This window comes from Anarhichas minor, unplaced genomic scaffold (assembly GCF_050575085.1).
Source record: "Anarhichas minor isolate MPS153535 unplaced genomic scaffold, ASM5057508v1 ptg000033l, whole genome shotgun sequence".
NCBI lineage: Eukaryota > Metazoa > Chordata > Actinopteri > Perciformes > Anarhichadidae > Anarhichas > Anarhichas minor.
This window is the reverse complement of record NW_027466479.1, coordinates 12,016,122-12,034,125: the sequence shown is the minus strand read 5'-3', so window position 1 is coordinate 12,034,125 and position 18,004 is coordinate 12,016,122. Positions and strand designations below refer to the sequence as shown.

The window sequence follows — 18,004 nt, the reverse complement described above, 5'->3', positions numbered from 1 at the left end:
GCTCACTTGGCATGTTATAATAAACTTAACACACGCCTGTTAAAGCCGAGCGGTTGTCAGTCGACAAGTTTACAAGGCAGCATGTAACTGAAGACACTACAGAAAATCATTTCCATGTAAAAAATATACAGACAACAAGCTTGATTGTATTTTTTTATTGTTTAAGGATATGCATTTACATGCACATAAAGCAAATCATTTGGGAATATATCATTTTTCAAATAGCTTCTTTTGACCAAGTTAGAAAATAGACCTGTCACTAGTCTTCAAATAATAATATAAAACTCACAGGAATCATACAGGCATATTTAACAGAAGGGCATATCCTGCAGCTGGAGGCATGTGAGGTGCACCGCAACTCTTTCAGGCTCCTACTGAGCTCGGCTGGTTGACATCCCAGCAAAGTAATCTGTGATCAGGCTGGAAATTCACAACAGCTGCTGAACCAAAACGTCTGATACTCGAAATGCAGATTGCTTCTGATAAACGGGGGTTTATTGCCAACAGGAGCCGACTGACAACACAGGTGGACTGACTTTGGCTAATTGAGGGAAATATTTTCAAAATATTATTCCTAATAAATAACCCCAACAAATGTTTTGGTATTGAGATTTATAGTACTGCCCCAGAATCAGGTTTAATGTCGTGGCCTGAGAGCAGTCAAGCTAGTGTGACAGCTAATATAATCCATTCTCATGACTTTTTAATATTATTATTTGAAGACATACAGAATGAGGAAATAAAAACACGATACAAATGATTTTTCCCCAAAAAGGCACGGTGGGTCCAAAAAAATAAAATAAAAATTGTTGCATTAATCATTTGCGAGGATTAAAACACATTGTAGTTAAATACACACAAAGCTCTGAATCAAAAATTATATTTTGATTTGGATATTACTGAGGGAGAATCAAAAATGTAACCCTGTTATCATCATACATTCACTACTGAATATTAAATCACTGATGGATGATGTATGTGCACCGTTATCTGTGAGAGAGTTTGTTTTTGCTATAGTTAGTAAGTTGATGTGTGCCCTTGACTGGACTTCTCTTGTGAATAGTTATTTAAAAGCTTATTTTTCTTATTGCAAATACGTCGTTTGTTTGACTTTCCAGTTTTAGTGAATGATTACTAAAACAAGCCCAATAAAGATGTAAGAAATGCTACAGTTTCAAATTTAAATATTGGGCTTTTTCTTAGTTCCGTTGAAGAATAACTTAAAATTCCCTTTCTTGAATATACCTTCTAAAAACTCCACAATGTACTAAACATTGCAGTGATGGTTACATTTGCACAGGTGCAACCAAAACCAAAAAACTATTATTTTACCAGTGCAGACAGAGGCTTGTGAAGATGGCAACTGTCTTAAATCCACTTTATTTATTAAAGAGGGCTACATTTTAAACCGTTGTCAACACAACAACTCCCCCCCCCCCCCCCGCGATCATACTAAAAACAGTTTGGACCCAACACAGGGCTTCAACATTAAAATCAACTTTCCCAAAATGGAAAATAAAAATGGGCAAAGACGAAAGCACGAAGAATCGTGAGTCACATTTTAAAACACAAGCAACAATACTATTTTCTTTTCTTATAGATGATTATGGAAAAATATAATTTGCTACTGCACGGACTGGTCCCTCTCTCAGGCTCAACAACCCTTTAGCCGTGTTGTTTCTCATGCCGTTTTAAGAAGTCACAGAACGATGGTGGCACAGCGGTGGACCACAGTGAGGACGTATCCATCCCCGATTCATGCAAACCGGATTTCTGCAGATGTCCCGAGGGAGGATAGGTTCAGGCTTTATAATAGCAGCTCAACTTAGTATTGAAAAAGAGTTTCCCACGTTTTACTTGCTCCTATTCCACTTCGTCACTTTCTAACAAAATCTGCCTCAAGCTTGTATTCAGAACACCATTCAGGGGTCAGACTATGCAGGTCAGCCCGATAACCTACTTTACAACCTGTCCACATACATTCAAATCCACCTGCTAAAGGCCTTGTTGCTCCAGTCGACGTTTCAACAGCAGGCTGAAACTTCTGCTTCACACATTGCTTGTTCAGTCACTGAAGAACAAAACCCACTGATCTGCTTTCGACTTTACTGTGCTCCCGTTTGCTATATTCACAAATCTCTCTCTCCCTCTCTGTAACTGTATGGACTGACATTCACACAATATTCCCGCCTGCACCCACAGCAGGTAACAATATGACTAGATTTAAACGTATAGCTTCAAACTCGACCACCAGCCTCCCAAGCTGCACTGAATAGTGAAATTATGTGATAAGGCTAACTGACGCCCACGCCCAAAGAACAGGAGAGCTTCTTCAGATATCAGTTTGTATACAGCGGGTTCTTGTTGGGCTTGCAGGCTGCGCGACAGAGTTTTTGGTCTCTTTTATTCTCTTGTCCTTCTCTGGCTCCGCGTCTGCGATGGCGCCTCCACTCTCCTCGCTGATGTGTAGCGACGTCCCGCTACTCTCCTCTTTCGGTGACGCGGGCGGAGATGAGGACAGCACGCGGTGGGTGAAGGCTGCGTGGCTACTCTGAGGTGGATAATGCTCCAGGCGGTCGTTCTCCACCTCGGGCATGGGCGAGATGGCGATGTCATTGAAGGCGGCGGCGGGATGATGGAGGTGGGGGTCCGTTGGGGCGGAGCAGGACGGATGAGCCGGTCTCGAGGTTTCAGGCTCCGAGCAGCTGAGCTCCGAGGAGAAGTGGCTACAGTGCGAGTCGGCCACTGAGGGCAGGCTGCCGCTCAGAGACGGCGAATCGAACTCGGAGGAGTTGGTGCTGCGCTGCTCCAGAAGCTGAGCGTCCACATCGCCTCGTGTCTCGCTCACCTTTGCGTCTCCTTTGCTGCTGCTGCTGCTGGCTCTTTTCCAAAGCTTTCCACTCCTCTTCTTGCTTCCTGAAATGGGGGGTTCCCTTGACCAGGGGGACGAGGGGCAGCAGTGGTTGTCGAGCTGCGCACAGCAGCAGGTTGAGGGGCATGAGCACGTGCCGCCGCTTGCACCTTTAAGGCCGGCAGCGCCGCTGCTACAGCTGGCCTCATCCAGGCTGCTGCTGACGCTGCAGTGCCTCACCTTCTCCTGTTTGGACTCCACGTCTGTCTGAACATCCAGACTATTGTCTCTGCAAAACAAGGTCACTCTTTTACAACAACTATCTTTGGCGCATATGCACATTTATGGAGAATTAACTGTTTTTATGTGCTTCGAGCATCATCTTCGACAAAAGCAGAAAGCATACAGTAAATACTGTTAAAAACACACACCGACTTTCCTTCTACGACAAGGCTTCTGGCGTAAGGTATTACAAAAACTAGGACAGATATCCTTTTGTAAAATAGGTCAGAAATGTGCTGATGCAACAAGTAGGACGAGTACGCTCTGACTCCTCACCTTTCCAGAGGCATATAGGCATTGAGGATGGATCCTGCCATGGCTTTTGTGCTCGCGTTGTCACTGATTGTCCCGAGACTGACGGTGGCCGACTCCCCGCTCAGACTGCAGCGCTCCTTCTGGACATCAGCCTGCACTTCCATCCTGCAAATAACAATTGAAACTAGATATAAAATCGATCACATCGCAACGATTCGCTGCATGTTTGCTTCATCCAGTATGGGAGAACACAAAGGTAGATACCAAGCGAATATTATTATCTCAAAATAAACACGTACGAAGACGTTTCTCCAGGTCTGTTACCTGTTGTAGCAGCTGCCAGAGAGGCTGCCGGTGATGCTGGTCCCGGCGAGGGCCGTGGTGCTGGCGTTGTCGCTCATGTTGTCCCGCTGAGTGGAGCTCATGCCGCAGCGCTCCATGTGGCTCCCACTGACACTCAGGCCCGTCAGGCCACCGACGCTCGCTCCATCTCCGAGGCTGGGATTGTTGAGCCGAGTCTCTGCCACGGAGGTCGTGTCTGAGGAGAAAGGTAGGGGGGTGGGGGAGGTTTTGTTAATTTAGAGAAGCTTTTAACTGACAAATAAGAGTCATACTGTGCAGCGAAGAAACCGGAAGAAGAAAGTCACGGGTAAAAAGGAGGAGGGGAATACAGATTGAGTCATCAATCGACTCCAGATAACAACAGCAAACAAAAGTGATGTTGAGGTCAGAGGCCAAAGTTCATTCTTCTGAAGTGACATCTATGACTTTACTGACTTTTATCCCTTTTAAATTCACCAAGGAACATCAGATTGATGAATTCTCAGGTGTGAATAAATGTCATCATGTCTCACACCTTACGTTGCAGCAAAAGGTGACAGTCCCTGCTGTCATTTGGATTCATTATTATCATTCACAGTGTTGACTGAAGCTGTGAGAAACACAATCCCTCGCCCTAAACACCTCCCGGGAAAGCAAGAGAAGCTCCACCCCACACGGCACACACAGCTACTATAACTCTTTCTGTTGTGGTTGCTAAAAAGCTGCTGGTATTTTCCAAATATAAAAAGGAGCTAGACATAAATCAAGATGATTGTGGCAATAATAACGACTCCTAACTCACTCTACAGTGACTGTATGACAGGAGAGAAAGTGTTTATAATATATAAGCACATTTTAATCATTATGGAATGAAGTAATAAAGGTTTAACAAAAACATTTGATTGTCATTGACAAAAGAAGAATCTAATAAGAAGTGTATTGATATTCCTGTTTGCAGTCTTTCAATCTGAAATGTTTTATGGTCTGTTGAACATTAAAAACTGTCTCAGAGTCAAATGTTTTGCCGTCGTCTGATGTACATTGTTTAATGTGTGCTAATTGTTTTACATATTTTTATTGTGTGTATTCTATTGTTAAGTCTGTGTTCGCTGTTTTAACTGACTGAAAGACAAGTTTCCATTTGGGGACGATAGACTTCATTAAGTTTAAGTGTACTCCTGGCTCTTACTATTCATTCTGAGTCCTCCTGGGAACACGCAGGAAATCAGTGGCCTTGTTTTTTTTGGTTTTGTTTTTGAGATGGCTCACCTGTGGCCGCTGCCCCGCTGCCTATGTTGTCATTTTCGTCGTCAAACTCTATTCGCACCCCTTTGCCATTGCCAGCGGACACTCCACAGCCGCCGCTCCGGCACAGTGAGATTGGGACAACTCCGTAGACGTACGCCAGCATTATGGGAACACCGATACCTGAACAACACAACGTAAACGCACACTTAAACAGACGAAGTCTTAGACAGTTCAAAGCAGAGATACAAGAACAGCATGGGACAAATGTTTTAGGACGATTTCCAAACCAGATGATGCTTTTATACGGATTTATACTAGCAACCCACGAAAACAACCCTGTTAAATAATCTAAATATTTTCGAGAAACAGATGGTAAAATAGAGAAAGTCATGAGGGAAAAACCTTCTTTCTTACCAACGGTGACTGCTGCTACCACAGGCGACACGATCACAGACAGCGTCACACCACCTGCTATTACCAAGTTCCTCTTGTGTTTAGAGATGTCCTTGCCCTCGTAGCGATTATGGATCTGAGGAGGAAAATCATTGATTTACACACGTGTCTCACATGGTAGATCGATGAAAACGCTGCTTTTGACCACAACTGTTCCGCGTCACTCCTCGGCAGTCTGCCGTTAGCGCTCACCTTCCTGCCCACGTAGACCGGGATGCCAATGATCATTGCAGGGATGGCGATGCCGGCTATGAGGGCGATGCCCACGGGCGCACCCACCAACGTGCCGAGCTGCCAGAGGATCTTCTTCTTTCTGCTCCAGGGCTTCTTCCCCCAGAATGTGCAGCCTGATGGACTGAGAGGATTGGAGGGAGAGAGAGAGAGAGAGAGAGGAAAAGGGTTGTCAGGGCAAACGGAGAGAGTGAGAGATGAGCAGTTCTTTCTACCGTACACTCGTCTCACCTTAAATAATGCAGGTCGGAGATCTCCTTCATACACAGCCAGCAGAACTCGCAGCCGCAGACAGCACAGGTCATGTGATTACAGCTTCCGTCATTCATCTTGATGATGTAGGCGGCACAGCGAGGGCACGGCTTGATGTCGTCACCTAGTGGGGTGTTGAAGGTTGAGGAGAAAGCAGGGGGATATTTTTAGCGCACATTGTGGCTGGAAAAGGTGACGACGGGTGTGCTGAAGGTACAGATGAGTGCGAGAGTTCGAGCGCTGGGTGTGTGTGTTGTTGGTTTTTTTTGTTGTGCGTTTACCTGCGGCTCCACTCTCTTGGCTGTAGCTGAGGGAGGAGGACCGGAAAGTCCTCAGCCGGAGGGATTGGGCCCTTTGTTGCCGCGCGGTGTCACACGTCTGGTTGGGATGCCACAGCTGTTTGCAGTGGTAGCAGAACTCGGTCCCACAGCCCTCACGCCCGCAGGTGATCTTTGGGCAGCTGGCACAGCCAAACGCAATGACTGCGTAACTGAGAGAGAGAGAGAGAGAAGAAGAAGAAGAAGAAGAAAGAAAAATCAACCAAAATGGTGGTTAGTATTGGCTGATAGAAGAGCATGGATGTAGTAGTTTAGCACAACACTAGGGGTCAGCAGGGATGAAATTACTAGTGCAGGAGTATAAAAGTAGAGTGGGTAAAACTAAGGAGCAATTTATAGTGTAATTCAGTTCTGCATGTCTCCACAGTAACACTCGTCAATCATAACAGTGGTCTATTCGAGAGCAACTGAAAAGCAAACGGCACGATCGAGGCAAAGTCTGCAAACCGTTTTGTTATAAACATGCAAATCTAATGCAATGGGACACCATACAAACTGTTGCAGCAGACATTTACATCCCAACACCATTACTGCCTCAATAAATGGAAATAATAAAATGAATTGTAGCAGTCGTCTCCCCTTGCTTTTCTGACTCACACACCTACTTGTGTTCCTCCGATGTGGATACAATGAGACATTAATAACCATGTTGTTGAAAGGAACACCTTAGATACAGCGGGAGAGGAGTACACACAGCACCTGGAAGTATATGCATGAGTAACTCAGCTTTACTCTGAGGTTAATCACATACAGCCTGACATCTTTATTTATAAATGTAATTATGTAGAGCAAAGCCTCCAGCCAGACAGAGCTGCGTCTCCAGTTCGGCACAGATTTCCTAAAAGCCATTAAAGCTCATAAAGAATTGGAGCATGAGCTGATACAACATACACACCATGACTGTAGGCTGATGTACACAGCTGTTTACTTACTTAGAGTTCTTTATGTTACATAGACCAAATGATTAATAAGGAAAATATTTGGCATATTAATTGATAATGAATAATAATCATTAGTTGTAGTCCTACTTGAGAGAGGACTTGACAAAAGGTCTTAATCTGTTTCCCATGCAGAGATCCAATCTAGTTGACGGTAGAGCACGGAGACGAGGTTCATCAAAAGTCTTTCTCTGAGTGATTACTGTTAAAACCTCGAACACTTTCACCCTCACGGGGTCTTTGTTTGAGGCAAAGTTAATAATAAAAAGATGAAAGTTGAAAAGGAGGCCTTTCTTCTGGGTTTTTTGTGCAGAAACGAATGTAACTGACGTCACGGCATCACCTTTTTTATTAATGTTCCCTAGAAACTGTCCAGCATCGGGCGTACTGTGTGTGTGGGGGCACCATATACCTGCAGACCATTCTGTCTAGACAGTCTCCACTAACACCTCGGTGAGGCAAAAACCACAGCAAATGGTGCAGAAGTCGTAAAGTGGACGGCAGAACTCCCAAATGGACCTTTTGGTGTGTGCAGTGTGGAGTCAAGACTCTCTCTTTACGTCAAATACTCCTTCAGAGGATTACTTACATCTGACCCAATATCTTGCACCAGTAATTATACAACAATTAGGAGCGACAGCATTTACCGGCAGAGAGTGTGACAGCTGAGCCGGAGCTAAACTGATTAGATGACGAGAGCAAGAAGAGCTGAAACGAGCTCATGAAAGAGCCATTATTCTTACAGACAGGGTCAGCAGTGTTGATGTGCAACAAAGAGAGAGGGGGAGAGAGAGAGAGAGAGAGAGAGAGAGAGAGAGAGAGAGAGAGAGAGAGAGAGAGTGAGAAAGAAAGAGAAAGAGAAAGAGAAAGAGAGAAAGAGGGAAAGAGAGAGAGACAGAGACAGAGAAAGAGAGAGTGAGAAAGACAGAGAGAGAGTGAGAAAGAAAGAGAAAGAGAAAGAGAGAAAGAGGGAAAGAGAGAGAGACAGAGACAGAGAAAGAGAGAGTGAGAAAGACAGAGAGAGAGTGAGAAAGAAAGAGAAAGAGAAAGAGAGACAGAGAGAAAGAGAAAGAGACGAGTAAAGCCATTAAATGCAGATGAACAGTAGAGATTCTGCTGCATACATGGAGGTTGTCATGGCCGGCAGGTGCAGTAAACAGCTAAAACACGGTGACCTAGTGAGCACACCGAGCATAACGACGTTAGCTTCAGTTCGGGCCCCTGAGAGCAAACATACGAGACCCCGACCCGACCCTCAACGTCACCAGCGCCTCCTCGTGAAAGACGGAAACCAGAACTACGATCTCCTCCTCAGAGAATCAATAGATTTGTGTATTGACGTAAAGCCCTTTGTTACTTTTTAGAGAGTGCTTTACAGTCAACAAAATACGAAGGAGCGGCAATGATTATCATTTTTACCAACTGGCCAATCACTCCCAGCTTTATTCATTATGTGGTGAGAAGAAATGCCAGGTACGCTCTGACAACAATAGGCATCATCATCATCATCACTTGCTGCTGCTCACGTCTGCTTTTTCTTTGGCTGACTCATGAGGCTGACAGAACAAACAGGTCTATTACTGCTACGAGTTATTTATAGCTCGTAGCATCAATGCAGAAGCTGGGTGAACTTCAAAAGGCCAGTTTACAGCGTTGGAGGTTTTTGAATGCAGCTGCTTGCGATGTTATTTCGGGACTTGTGTATTTCAAAAGAAGGAAAACATCAAGCGCACTTCAAGTAACCGAAATAGAAATTTTGCATAAATTGTACCTTGTGTGGAAATAATCCCACATGCTTGATGTTTTATGGGTAACTGGCTGTGTTGCCATTAATGTTAGGTGGACATCACTTAATCGCTCTCCCCTCGATTCGGCTGGTGAGTCATATTTAATGTAAAGAGCGGGTTGTCCTCATGCGTTCTTCTGTCAGTAGCCTATATAATCTCTCACGCTCTCCTTCTTACCCACAGTCGGGGGCCGGGCACCAGCGGCAGTCGGGTTCGCCCACCAGCCACCTCCTCAGCATGAACTCCTCGTACTTCTCCATGACGGCTCGGTCGCCCAGGATCATCTGGATGTCGTGGGGGTTGAAGCGCTCCGAGCACTCGGGGCAGCAGATGTTGATGCGCGACTCGGAGATCTCGATGCGCAGGTACTGTCGCAGGCAGTCGCCGCAGGAGCGGTGGTGACAGGTCATGATGTCCGGGAAGAGCTCGCGCGCGTGGCGCAGGAGGCACAGCGGGCACTCCAGCAGCTCCGACGAAGAAGAACCCGGCACCGACACCGACGAAGTCGATGCGACGGCCGGAGCGCAGGGGGCAGAGGTTTTATCGTGGACCGCCTCCGACTGGACGCTTTCGGCGCCGACAACGCCGTCCACGGCGACTCCGGCCTGCAGAGGCCTGGACTTGTGCTTGGGGTCGCGGTCGTGCCGACGCCGGCGGCTGAAGAGTGAGTGGAGGGACAGGCGGCGCTTTTTGGGGGTCTTTCTAACCGACGGGATGCTGATGGAGGAGGCGGCGGAGTGGAGGTCTCGCTCGGAGCCTGTGCTGCCATGATGCTGCTGGGGCAGGCTGCCCATCACGCCAGAAGGGTGGTACGACCAGATATCACCACATCAGAAAGGGGTGTGAGGGACTGGGAGAGGGAGGGAAATGTAGAGAGGGACTTGGGGTTTTAAATGACAGGATGGTCGGGGGAGGGGGCCGTGCTGCTGTTAGCTAGGACATAGTGGCTGGAAGCTGGTCTGGAGGTCTGTAGTGGTCAGTCCATGGTTTAACTCACAGTGACGATTCACCAACCTGACGGAGACAGAAAGAAATGGAAAATCAGGTACAGAGCCAAAGCTGAATGCTTTAACTTTTAATGTTCTGCAGCATTTGGATGATTCAGGATGCATAACAAGAAGTGGAAATACAAAACGGCATAAAAAACAACAACAATCTGACAAAATGTAAGAAACGACAGCTCTCATCGAAGAGTTTTCTGGCCGGCTTCAGGCATCTTTTTAGGCGCATCTTCTGTGTTTGCGCGATTGCTTACATAAAACATCTGCAGGCTTTCCCTGGAGAGCGTGTGTTAGTCATATGTAGGCGAAACAAGACAACAACCTGTTTCCCCCCCCCATCATGCATCTCAGATGTGGCCACAGCTGTGTCAGTGTGCCTAGAGCAGCCACACCTCGTCTCAAGTGCTTCCACATGCGCTTGTTTTTACACAATATGAACAACTAAAAGCATAACTCACCATCTTGGAGAGCAAGTAGTTTATAGAGGACGTGAAGGATCGCTGTTTGAAGGCGACGCCACACAGAAACCAAACAAGTGTAAGTAGTTAAAGTAGTAGTGACTTTCAAGTAATGAGAAGCACATTTCATTCTGAAATACACCAACACAGTTTGTGTGGGTGTGGTGCTATGTAACCCTCCATAGAGTTGACAGATCCAGCTGATGAATTTACATGTTTTGGATAAACATCTCTGCCTTGGACTCGTTCCTAAAGGGACCAAGTAATGGAGGAAGCAGAATAAAATGAGAGCTAATGTTTCACTATTTGCATTTCTGTGCTGCACCTTTTATCAACACGAACACCCAGTGGTAATAAAAACATCTGGATCAATAAGTGGCCAGTAGGGAAATAATAGATTCGAATGCTTAGATTTTTCAGTCCGAAATCCACTTTAAAATCAGCTTAAGTGAAGAAACAGATTTTTTGGTATTCGTGTCTCACGTCCCATTTGGAAAAACAACAAAACAGAGCGCTGCAGAAAAAACGACCGACATCAGCAAGAGGTGCTGCAGCTGAGGGCTAGAGATGTTATTAAAATAATACTCTCATCTCCCAAGTGTTTGTAGTTTTACCACGAGAGACACAATTTAATATGTTGGTTTATTAGTTCAACAAGTTTCCGCTGTTCAAACACATTTAGTGCCCTGGTTTAGACATCGGTTCGATCTTCATTTTAACTTCTCACTAGGTTTAAGTCACAGGACTTTAAACTAGGACTTTCACAGGATTTTTTGGTGACAACTCAGAGTCGGCACTTGACAAACCTACAAATATGAGATGAATACAATATTCAATCCACTGCGAGACTTTGCTTCCAAGCAGAACACCAAATGGAGCAAAGTGAAGGAACAGAAGGATTTCCGTCCTCTTCTGAATGCTCTAAACTTGTGTTTGAGTGCGTGTTTGTCATTAGAGACTAATTTCAGGAAAATTCCAGAGGGAGCCAAGAGGTGACTAATTAACAAGCCGGCCGCAAGTCTCGATTGGGACAGAAATCCTGCAGAGCACAGACTCTCATAACCTAGAAACCTTCTTCTGACTGGCTGCGGTTTATCTCCCCTCGCGACGATTAAGTTTTAGTACAGCTACTTTAGTGTTTGAGCTGCACAGCTATAAGCCAACACGTGACTAGCCTGCACGTGTTTAGACTCTCCTTCGTCCTCCACATCAACCAAATATTATAAGTTGAGATAATTCTGCATCAACAACCAGTACTGACATGCATTACACAAACGAACACAAAGTATTTGGCCCTTTTGGTGCAGTTCATCGTCTCATCTTACTTTGAAAATTCATATTTAATTGACAATTGTGACGACTTTATCATAACTGACCGATGCCAAACCGGCAATCAATGAACCACCAAGTTCTTTCCCCTTAGTGTTTACATGCAGTCTACTCCACACGCACCTTGATCATAACACAATAATAAAAGAGCTATAAAATATGGGCAGTGTAAACATCAAGTCCTTTTAGCTCGCTAGAGGGTCACATTCAGAGTATCAACACTGTGATATGAAAGAGATATAAGAGCTGTTAGGACCTGGAAACAACACTTCAAGTAGTAGAGCTGCTCTTGATTCAGAAAAACAAAAACTGCAGTTTGAATATCAGGTGGGACCAGCTCACCAGACGACTAGAATTTACTAAGCAGCCATGTTTATCTGAGAACAACGTACAAGTAACTTCAAAGCATAGTTACCAAATGTTTAACTGTGAGTCATTAAGCCATTAACACGGCAGCCATGCTGTAAAGAATAAAATGTTTTAATTGCTCGATCTGATCATTTAAGAGTCACAATCAAAACCCAAAGCCTGCGTATGACATCTGTAATTCAAGCTACACGGAACACCAGTGGGTAAAGCGACATGAGGTGACGTGAGACGACACATCAGACAGTTTGTCGGTGCAACTTCCTTGAGGCGTGTCACGAAGTGGATATCCCTCGAAAAAAATAAGGGCACAAAATGATGCCACCCACTCCGAAGACATACAACTGAATTTGGAGACATGGCACACTAGTGTAGCCTGTAAAACACTTTTGTGAACTTTGTCTTGGATCAATAACGTTTAGCTTTTCTAATGATTAGGTTAGCGACCAGATATCTTAACCTAAGTCCTGACACAATAATTCCACATCATAACAAAGCCAGATGATGCATCGGGTCAACTAGCCAAGTCATGTGAGCAAGAGGAAAACTTTAACGAGACAGAGAAGCAATTTCAAGCCAACCCGCAACTCAATGTGAAATTACGCTCCCAAGGCGTAATTAAACTGGAAAAGCCTGCCGCTGCACTGTACACAGAGTGAGTGGGACTTTTCCATGCGACTGTGGTCGTGTGGCTCAAGGCCAATCACATATCACATGCTACCGTGGCTCTCTCACACACACACTGGGATGGTGTCCCAGTTCCTGAGACAACCCCGGGGGGGTGGGGGGGGGGGAAGCCTGCTGCGGCAGAACCAACGGTTTCCACCTTCACTGAGTTTGCATCAGCTGATGCTACAGCGTGACAACCACTGTAGTATGATCTACATTTGCAGTTTCCTCCTGGAGAGATGGGTCATTGTAAGGTTACTGAATCACACTATAATTTGTTTCAAAATGTGTCATTTGGGGCCCGCAGTGGTAATGGTTTTAACAAGTATGGCCCTCCAGACCACGAAGCATTAACGTTGGCTCTTGCGTCGCAGTAAACAAAATCAATCCAGGTTTCCATCGGCTGTAATTTTACAGAGACAATTAGGTACACAAGCAGCCTGCAATGTTTTATTATACAGGTCTGTATCACTCACCATCTTGTATTTTTGAACACTATTATTTATGCTACAGACAGAATACGACCCTCTCACAAAGAGTATTATTAACATCAACAATGTTCCACAGCACGTCTTCTACTTCCAAAGTAAACACGAGAGCGATAAGAAAACGAAGCAACAGCAAAGTCCCAACTACAGATGCCATTCTGGAACTATTCAATACCAAACACGTAGCCCAGTGCTGGAGAGAAAATGCATCCTCGAACCATTAAGGATTACAGCCATACAGATACAGTACGACAGTATAACGACATATAAGCCAAAGTGAAGTATTTTACATTAACATATAACACACAAACTATATTTTTCAGTGGGCTAGTTTGAACTCTCAGCTTACAACACCCTTTATAATGAACATGCATCAAAATAAAATTGCCCTGGAATGCAGACAAACGTCAGCAGAGTCCTGTAGTTCAAACAGACACAACCGTCACCCCGCTCTGATATTTCCTGAGCATTGAATTCGATTTTGGGTCTTTACAAATCCACGTCTCCTATTTTGGACAAAGCTGTAGTTGAGCCACCTCCAGTTTATCACATTGCTGACGATGCCGCAATTTCCGGAGGTGCACATCGTTTGGTTTTAGGTCAAATGGAGTGTATTTAGAAGGAATCCCTGCAGTGTTTCTCAATGCTGCAATCCAAATCTAGGGATAGATGATGTCAACTTCCTGGGATTTTGTGGGTTCGGCGGCCGGTGCCCGCCTTCACAAACGTCCCACGTACAACGATCAGCTTCCATCGCTGGAAACGAGAGGCTCAAAGTGTTCCTCTGCAAAGTGTTCGTCACGTACGCTAATTTCCGGTGACATTCCAGCTGGAGGACAGACTTCCTGATCGTGACAATGCATTCAGTTATTGCGGCTTGGGACAAAGTAACAGCCCAGAGACTGGGTGACAAACTCAGTGAAAGCTACTCTTTTGTATTTGTAGGAAATATTTCAGCTTTTTTTTTTTTTAAACAGTTGTCTACCGCACCAGCCATCCGTCTGAAGCAAATTAATACTGGGAAAAGTTATTGTTAGACTGCAAAGCATTAATCCGCTGTGGGTCAACTTTCGGAATAACCCAGTATAGCTTAATGAACCTCTATTTAGCCTATTATCTGCCAGCCAAAGTATAACAATAATATCTGACGTTCAACAGAGAGTGAGCGCCTCCGAGGCTACTTCCAGCACTATTTACAAAACAGTGTGATTTAGCCAACAGGGTAAAGTACTTTTCCACTGCATCTGGTTCACTGTGAGGAGCCCGTGAATCTAAAGACGCAGCTGAAGATGCAATGATTAGGAGGCAAAATCCTCAACAGTACAAAAAAATTGTATATTTATTTTGCCATTTCTCCATTCAGCACCATGGAGACAAATGAAGCTGGCTTGCGTTTGGCCCAGCTACAGAGGGGGGGGGGGGGGGGGGGCTACCATTTGTCTGCTGAATAGAGAGACATCTATGCAGCCCAGTGGGGTTCTGACGAGGAGGATAAAGGAGGAGAGTCACATCACGGATGTATTCTAGGAGTCTAAACTTTGCTGCACATTCATTTCAATGACAACTTTTACCGCAGTAGCAATCAGTAATGTACAAACATTAGTGTGTGTCAATAAATATATCATTATATTATCAAATACTGCTCTATTTTCTGATAAAAAAAATAAAACAAATTACAGTTATTGTTACATTGCAGATCTAACCGACAAACATCCTGGAATAAGCAGAGGACTAAAACAGGGTCTAACAAACTAAATGTTTTCAGACATTTATTATCTATAGACATACTCTTGACACTTTGATTACAATCTCCACTGGGAGACTTTGTTTTATCTGCATCCACATGGTCGTACATTCTTTGGAATTACTCCGAGATTAACAGGAATACCAAGATAACCACAGACGGTGATAACACTTCTTTGTGTTGGTCCCAAGTTACAGAACACACAAAAGGCCAAAAAGGAAACCAGAACAGCCATCGCACGCAGTCTAAAATGATGTCAACGCGTTCGCTTCCGTCCGTCCCTGGTGCACAAATGTTTGCTCGCTCGTTCATCGAGCCAGAAGGAAAAGTCAAGACAAGAGTCAATGTTTGCAGAACGTACTGTTGCAGAAAAAGCTAAACGTTTTCTTTCGATTCACAGCCCATTGGTGATGGATCATGTGTCACAGGTTGCTGTCTCTCTGTCAGTGTAGCGCTCACCACAATGATTGAAGGGGGATGATCGCTTGATTATACAACTTAATCTTAAAATTAAATGTTTTTGATTGGCTATATACAATGAAATTAAAAAGAAATATCAAACAGCATATCTACCGGCAGTATCAGACAGGGGGCTCTTTCTAAGGAACATGCTTAAAAACAAACATTTCTCACATTTAAATACTATTTTTTGTTCTGAAAATAATAAACAGGACAAATATTTAACAATATTTAACAAATATTTGAGTATGATCATAATGTTGTCCACTGCAAAACTGACAACATTTAGGTACGGTAACCTAAAACTAGTTCAGACTGGAGAATTCTTGCCCTGATTATTATTATTATTATTATTATAATTTAGGGGTGATGGTGCACGCCCTCGTGTCAAGAAGTGACAAAAAACACAAGAGTAGCTTCCTTCAGCACAAGTTTACTCCGTTGTGTTATGTAAAATAAAAAATATAAGCTTTAGGATATAGGAGATGTTTGAATTTGCTTAAAAATGGCCATACAATTTTAATATTTGTGTGTAAAGCTGGGAACAAAACAGTGTTAGTTTGATAATGTACTGTCTGTCGTTAAAATTTAAAATCACTTATGGTGAGACGTAACTGAATCATCGCATGAGATGAGTTTGAGGTAATGCAACTTCAACATACACGAGCGTCCCAACATGTTACCAAAACTCAGACGCACAAATCATCTCATTCAGTTTACATTCATAAGTTAAACAGTAACGAGCCATTAGGAGAAAGCAAAGCACTAGGACTCACTGATCGAAACCTTCCAGTGAGGACGACCTGAATTAATTTAGCAGGCGTGCTATAAAAGTAACACAATAAATAAAGAAGGACTGTGCCCAGTAATTTAAAATGCATCTGTTCCGCAAAACACTGTTGACTGTGCCATAACGGGTCGATGACAGAAAAGCATTGAAGGATATTATTTCCATTCACTGAAGGGTGCCTAGATGGGACAAATCACACTAAATTACTTTACAAGAAGACCAAATGCTGTAGAAATGTGGAACAAAAATAATGAAATTAGCAAAATAGGGCATCAAATGATACACTACAATTGAGTCGATTATAGGAGCTTAAAACATATAAAACCATTGTTAAAAACCCTAAATCTGATATTATGAAGCATGTCTATACCACAGTCAGCTGACTCTACAAATAAATACAGGATAATGTAATTTTGCATTAAAAAACCCAAGTACATTTACTAGGAATGCTCTGTTTGACAAAAACAATAGTGGAAACGTTAAAATAACCCACAAGAAACGAAAAAAGACCAGATATCAGTCATCTGAAGCTCGGCACAGGAAGGACCTCATTCTGTTTACACTTTACACCAGGCTAACGTTAGCATGCTAGCTAACGACGTCTAGTAGGAAAGATAATGTCTAACTTTAATCTGCCCAGAGAGTTTATGACTAAAGCTGAGCTGTGATGTTTGCTAACTCAACGGACAGCTGACCATATGGGTTATATAAGGAAGCAAGCTGAACGACCACACAACTTAATCTGGTGCCAGCTGAAGGCTTTGTGCCCCCCTAGAGTGTATAACGAGGAGTATATACACAAGCTAACAGAGCTACTAACTGCTAACGGTTAGCTGCTCGTGAGCCTCGCAGAGGAGGAAGTTGTGATCTGTGTAATATTTACCACATTATAAAGACTATTCCCACACACACTTACCGTTAAGTTTACACTGGATCTCCTTTTTAATTCACAACAGACGTGAACACTGGTGTCTCCATCTCCCAGTAAAGCCGCACATTTGTTGCAGAAAACTTCGCCGGACAGCCTAAATACATTCCCCAAATGGTATTGTTGTCAAGCCAGTGGGCTACAGACAACATCGGTACTTCCGGTCAGAGGTGTCCACCTTTCACAATAAAATGAATCCCTCCGTTTCCAACAGATAGATTGCCAACAGCGGAAGAAGTACTCACATTCTTGACTAAAACACACAAAAATACTCCATTACTAGTAGAAGTAATTTGAAAGTGTTCTTAAAGTTGCTGCAAACTGAATCCAATATACATTGCCTCCACACAGCTCTCAACATGGAGCCGGGGGTCAGCATTTAAAGGCCCTTTCAGAAAGAAAGCCACAACACTTTGTGCTCTGAAACCCATTATTTCTAATGTCTTGTGCTGCGCCTTCATTCTCTGCTCAGGTAGCCATTACTCCTCTACATTTACATGGCACATAGTTGTTTGCTGGCTGATTTATTAATGCTAACTGAAACGTGGTGGATTATCAGTATAAAATAACATACATTTTCCCCAAGATGATATGTTTGTGCTCTAATTGGTGAACCACATTGTTCAATCCTAACAACTTTTCCTGATAGCAGCTGTTGACTTGACACTTTGCCAGAGAAACTCAGACAGATGTTTAACAGCATTTTGTACATACCAGACCAATAGGTGACAGCAGCAAGGATTCTAGTTGCCCTCCAGCAGTAAACAAAGAAACCGGAAGAGGTTGAAATCAGTTCATGAATTGTATTATCTGAAT

At 43.9% G+C, this 18,004-nt stretch overlaps 1 protein-coding gene across 1 annotated transcript; it reads right to left on the bottom strand.

The window, feature by feature from the left end:
- Window positions 1-140: 140 nt before the first annotated feature.
- Window positions 141-17,317, bottom strand: LOC142965519 (E3 ubiquitin-protein ligase RNF19A-like). Its single transcript, XM_076106492.1, has 10 exons — window positions 17,177-17,317; window positions 9,134-9,970; window positions 6,175-6,383; window positions 5,873-6,017; window positions 5,603-5,765; window positions 5,372-5,486; window positions 4,979-5,137; window positions 3,713-3,926; window positions 3,410-3,553; window positions 141-3,140 (listed from the first exon to the last, which is right to left on the bottom strand). Exons 2-10 carry the CDS (start codon window positions 9,748-9,750, stop codon window positions 2,333-2,335), a joined length of 2,574 nt encoding a protein of 857 aa, XP_075962607.1. The 5' UTR covers window positions 9,751-9,970; window positions 17,177-17,317; the 3' UTR covers window positions 141-2,332.
- Window positions 17,318-18,004: the final 687 nt, after the last annotated feature.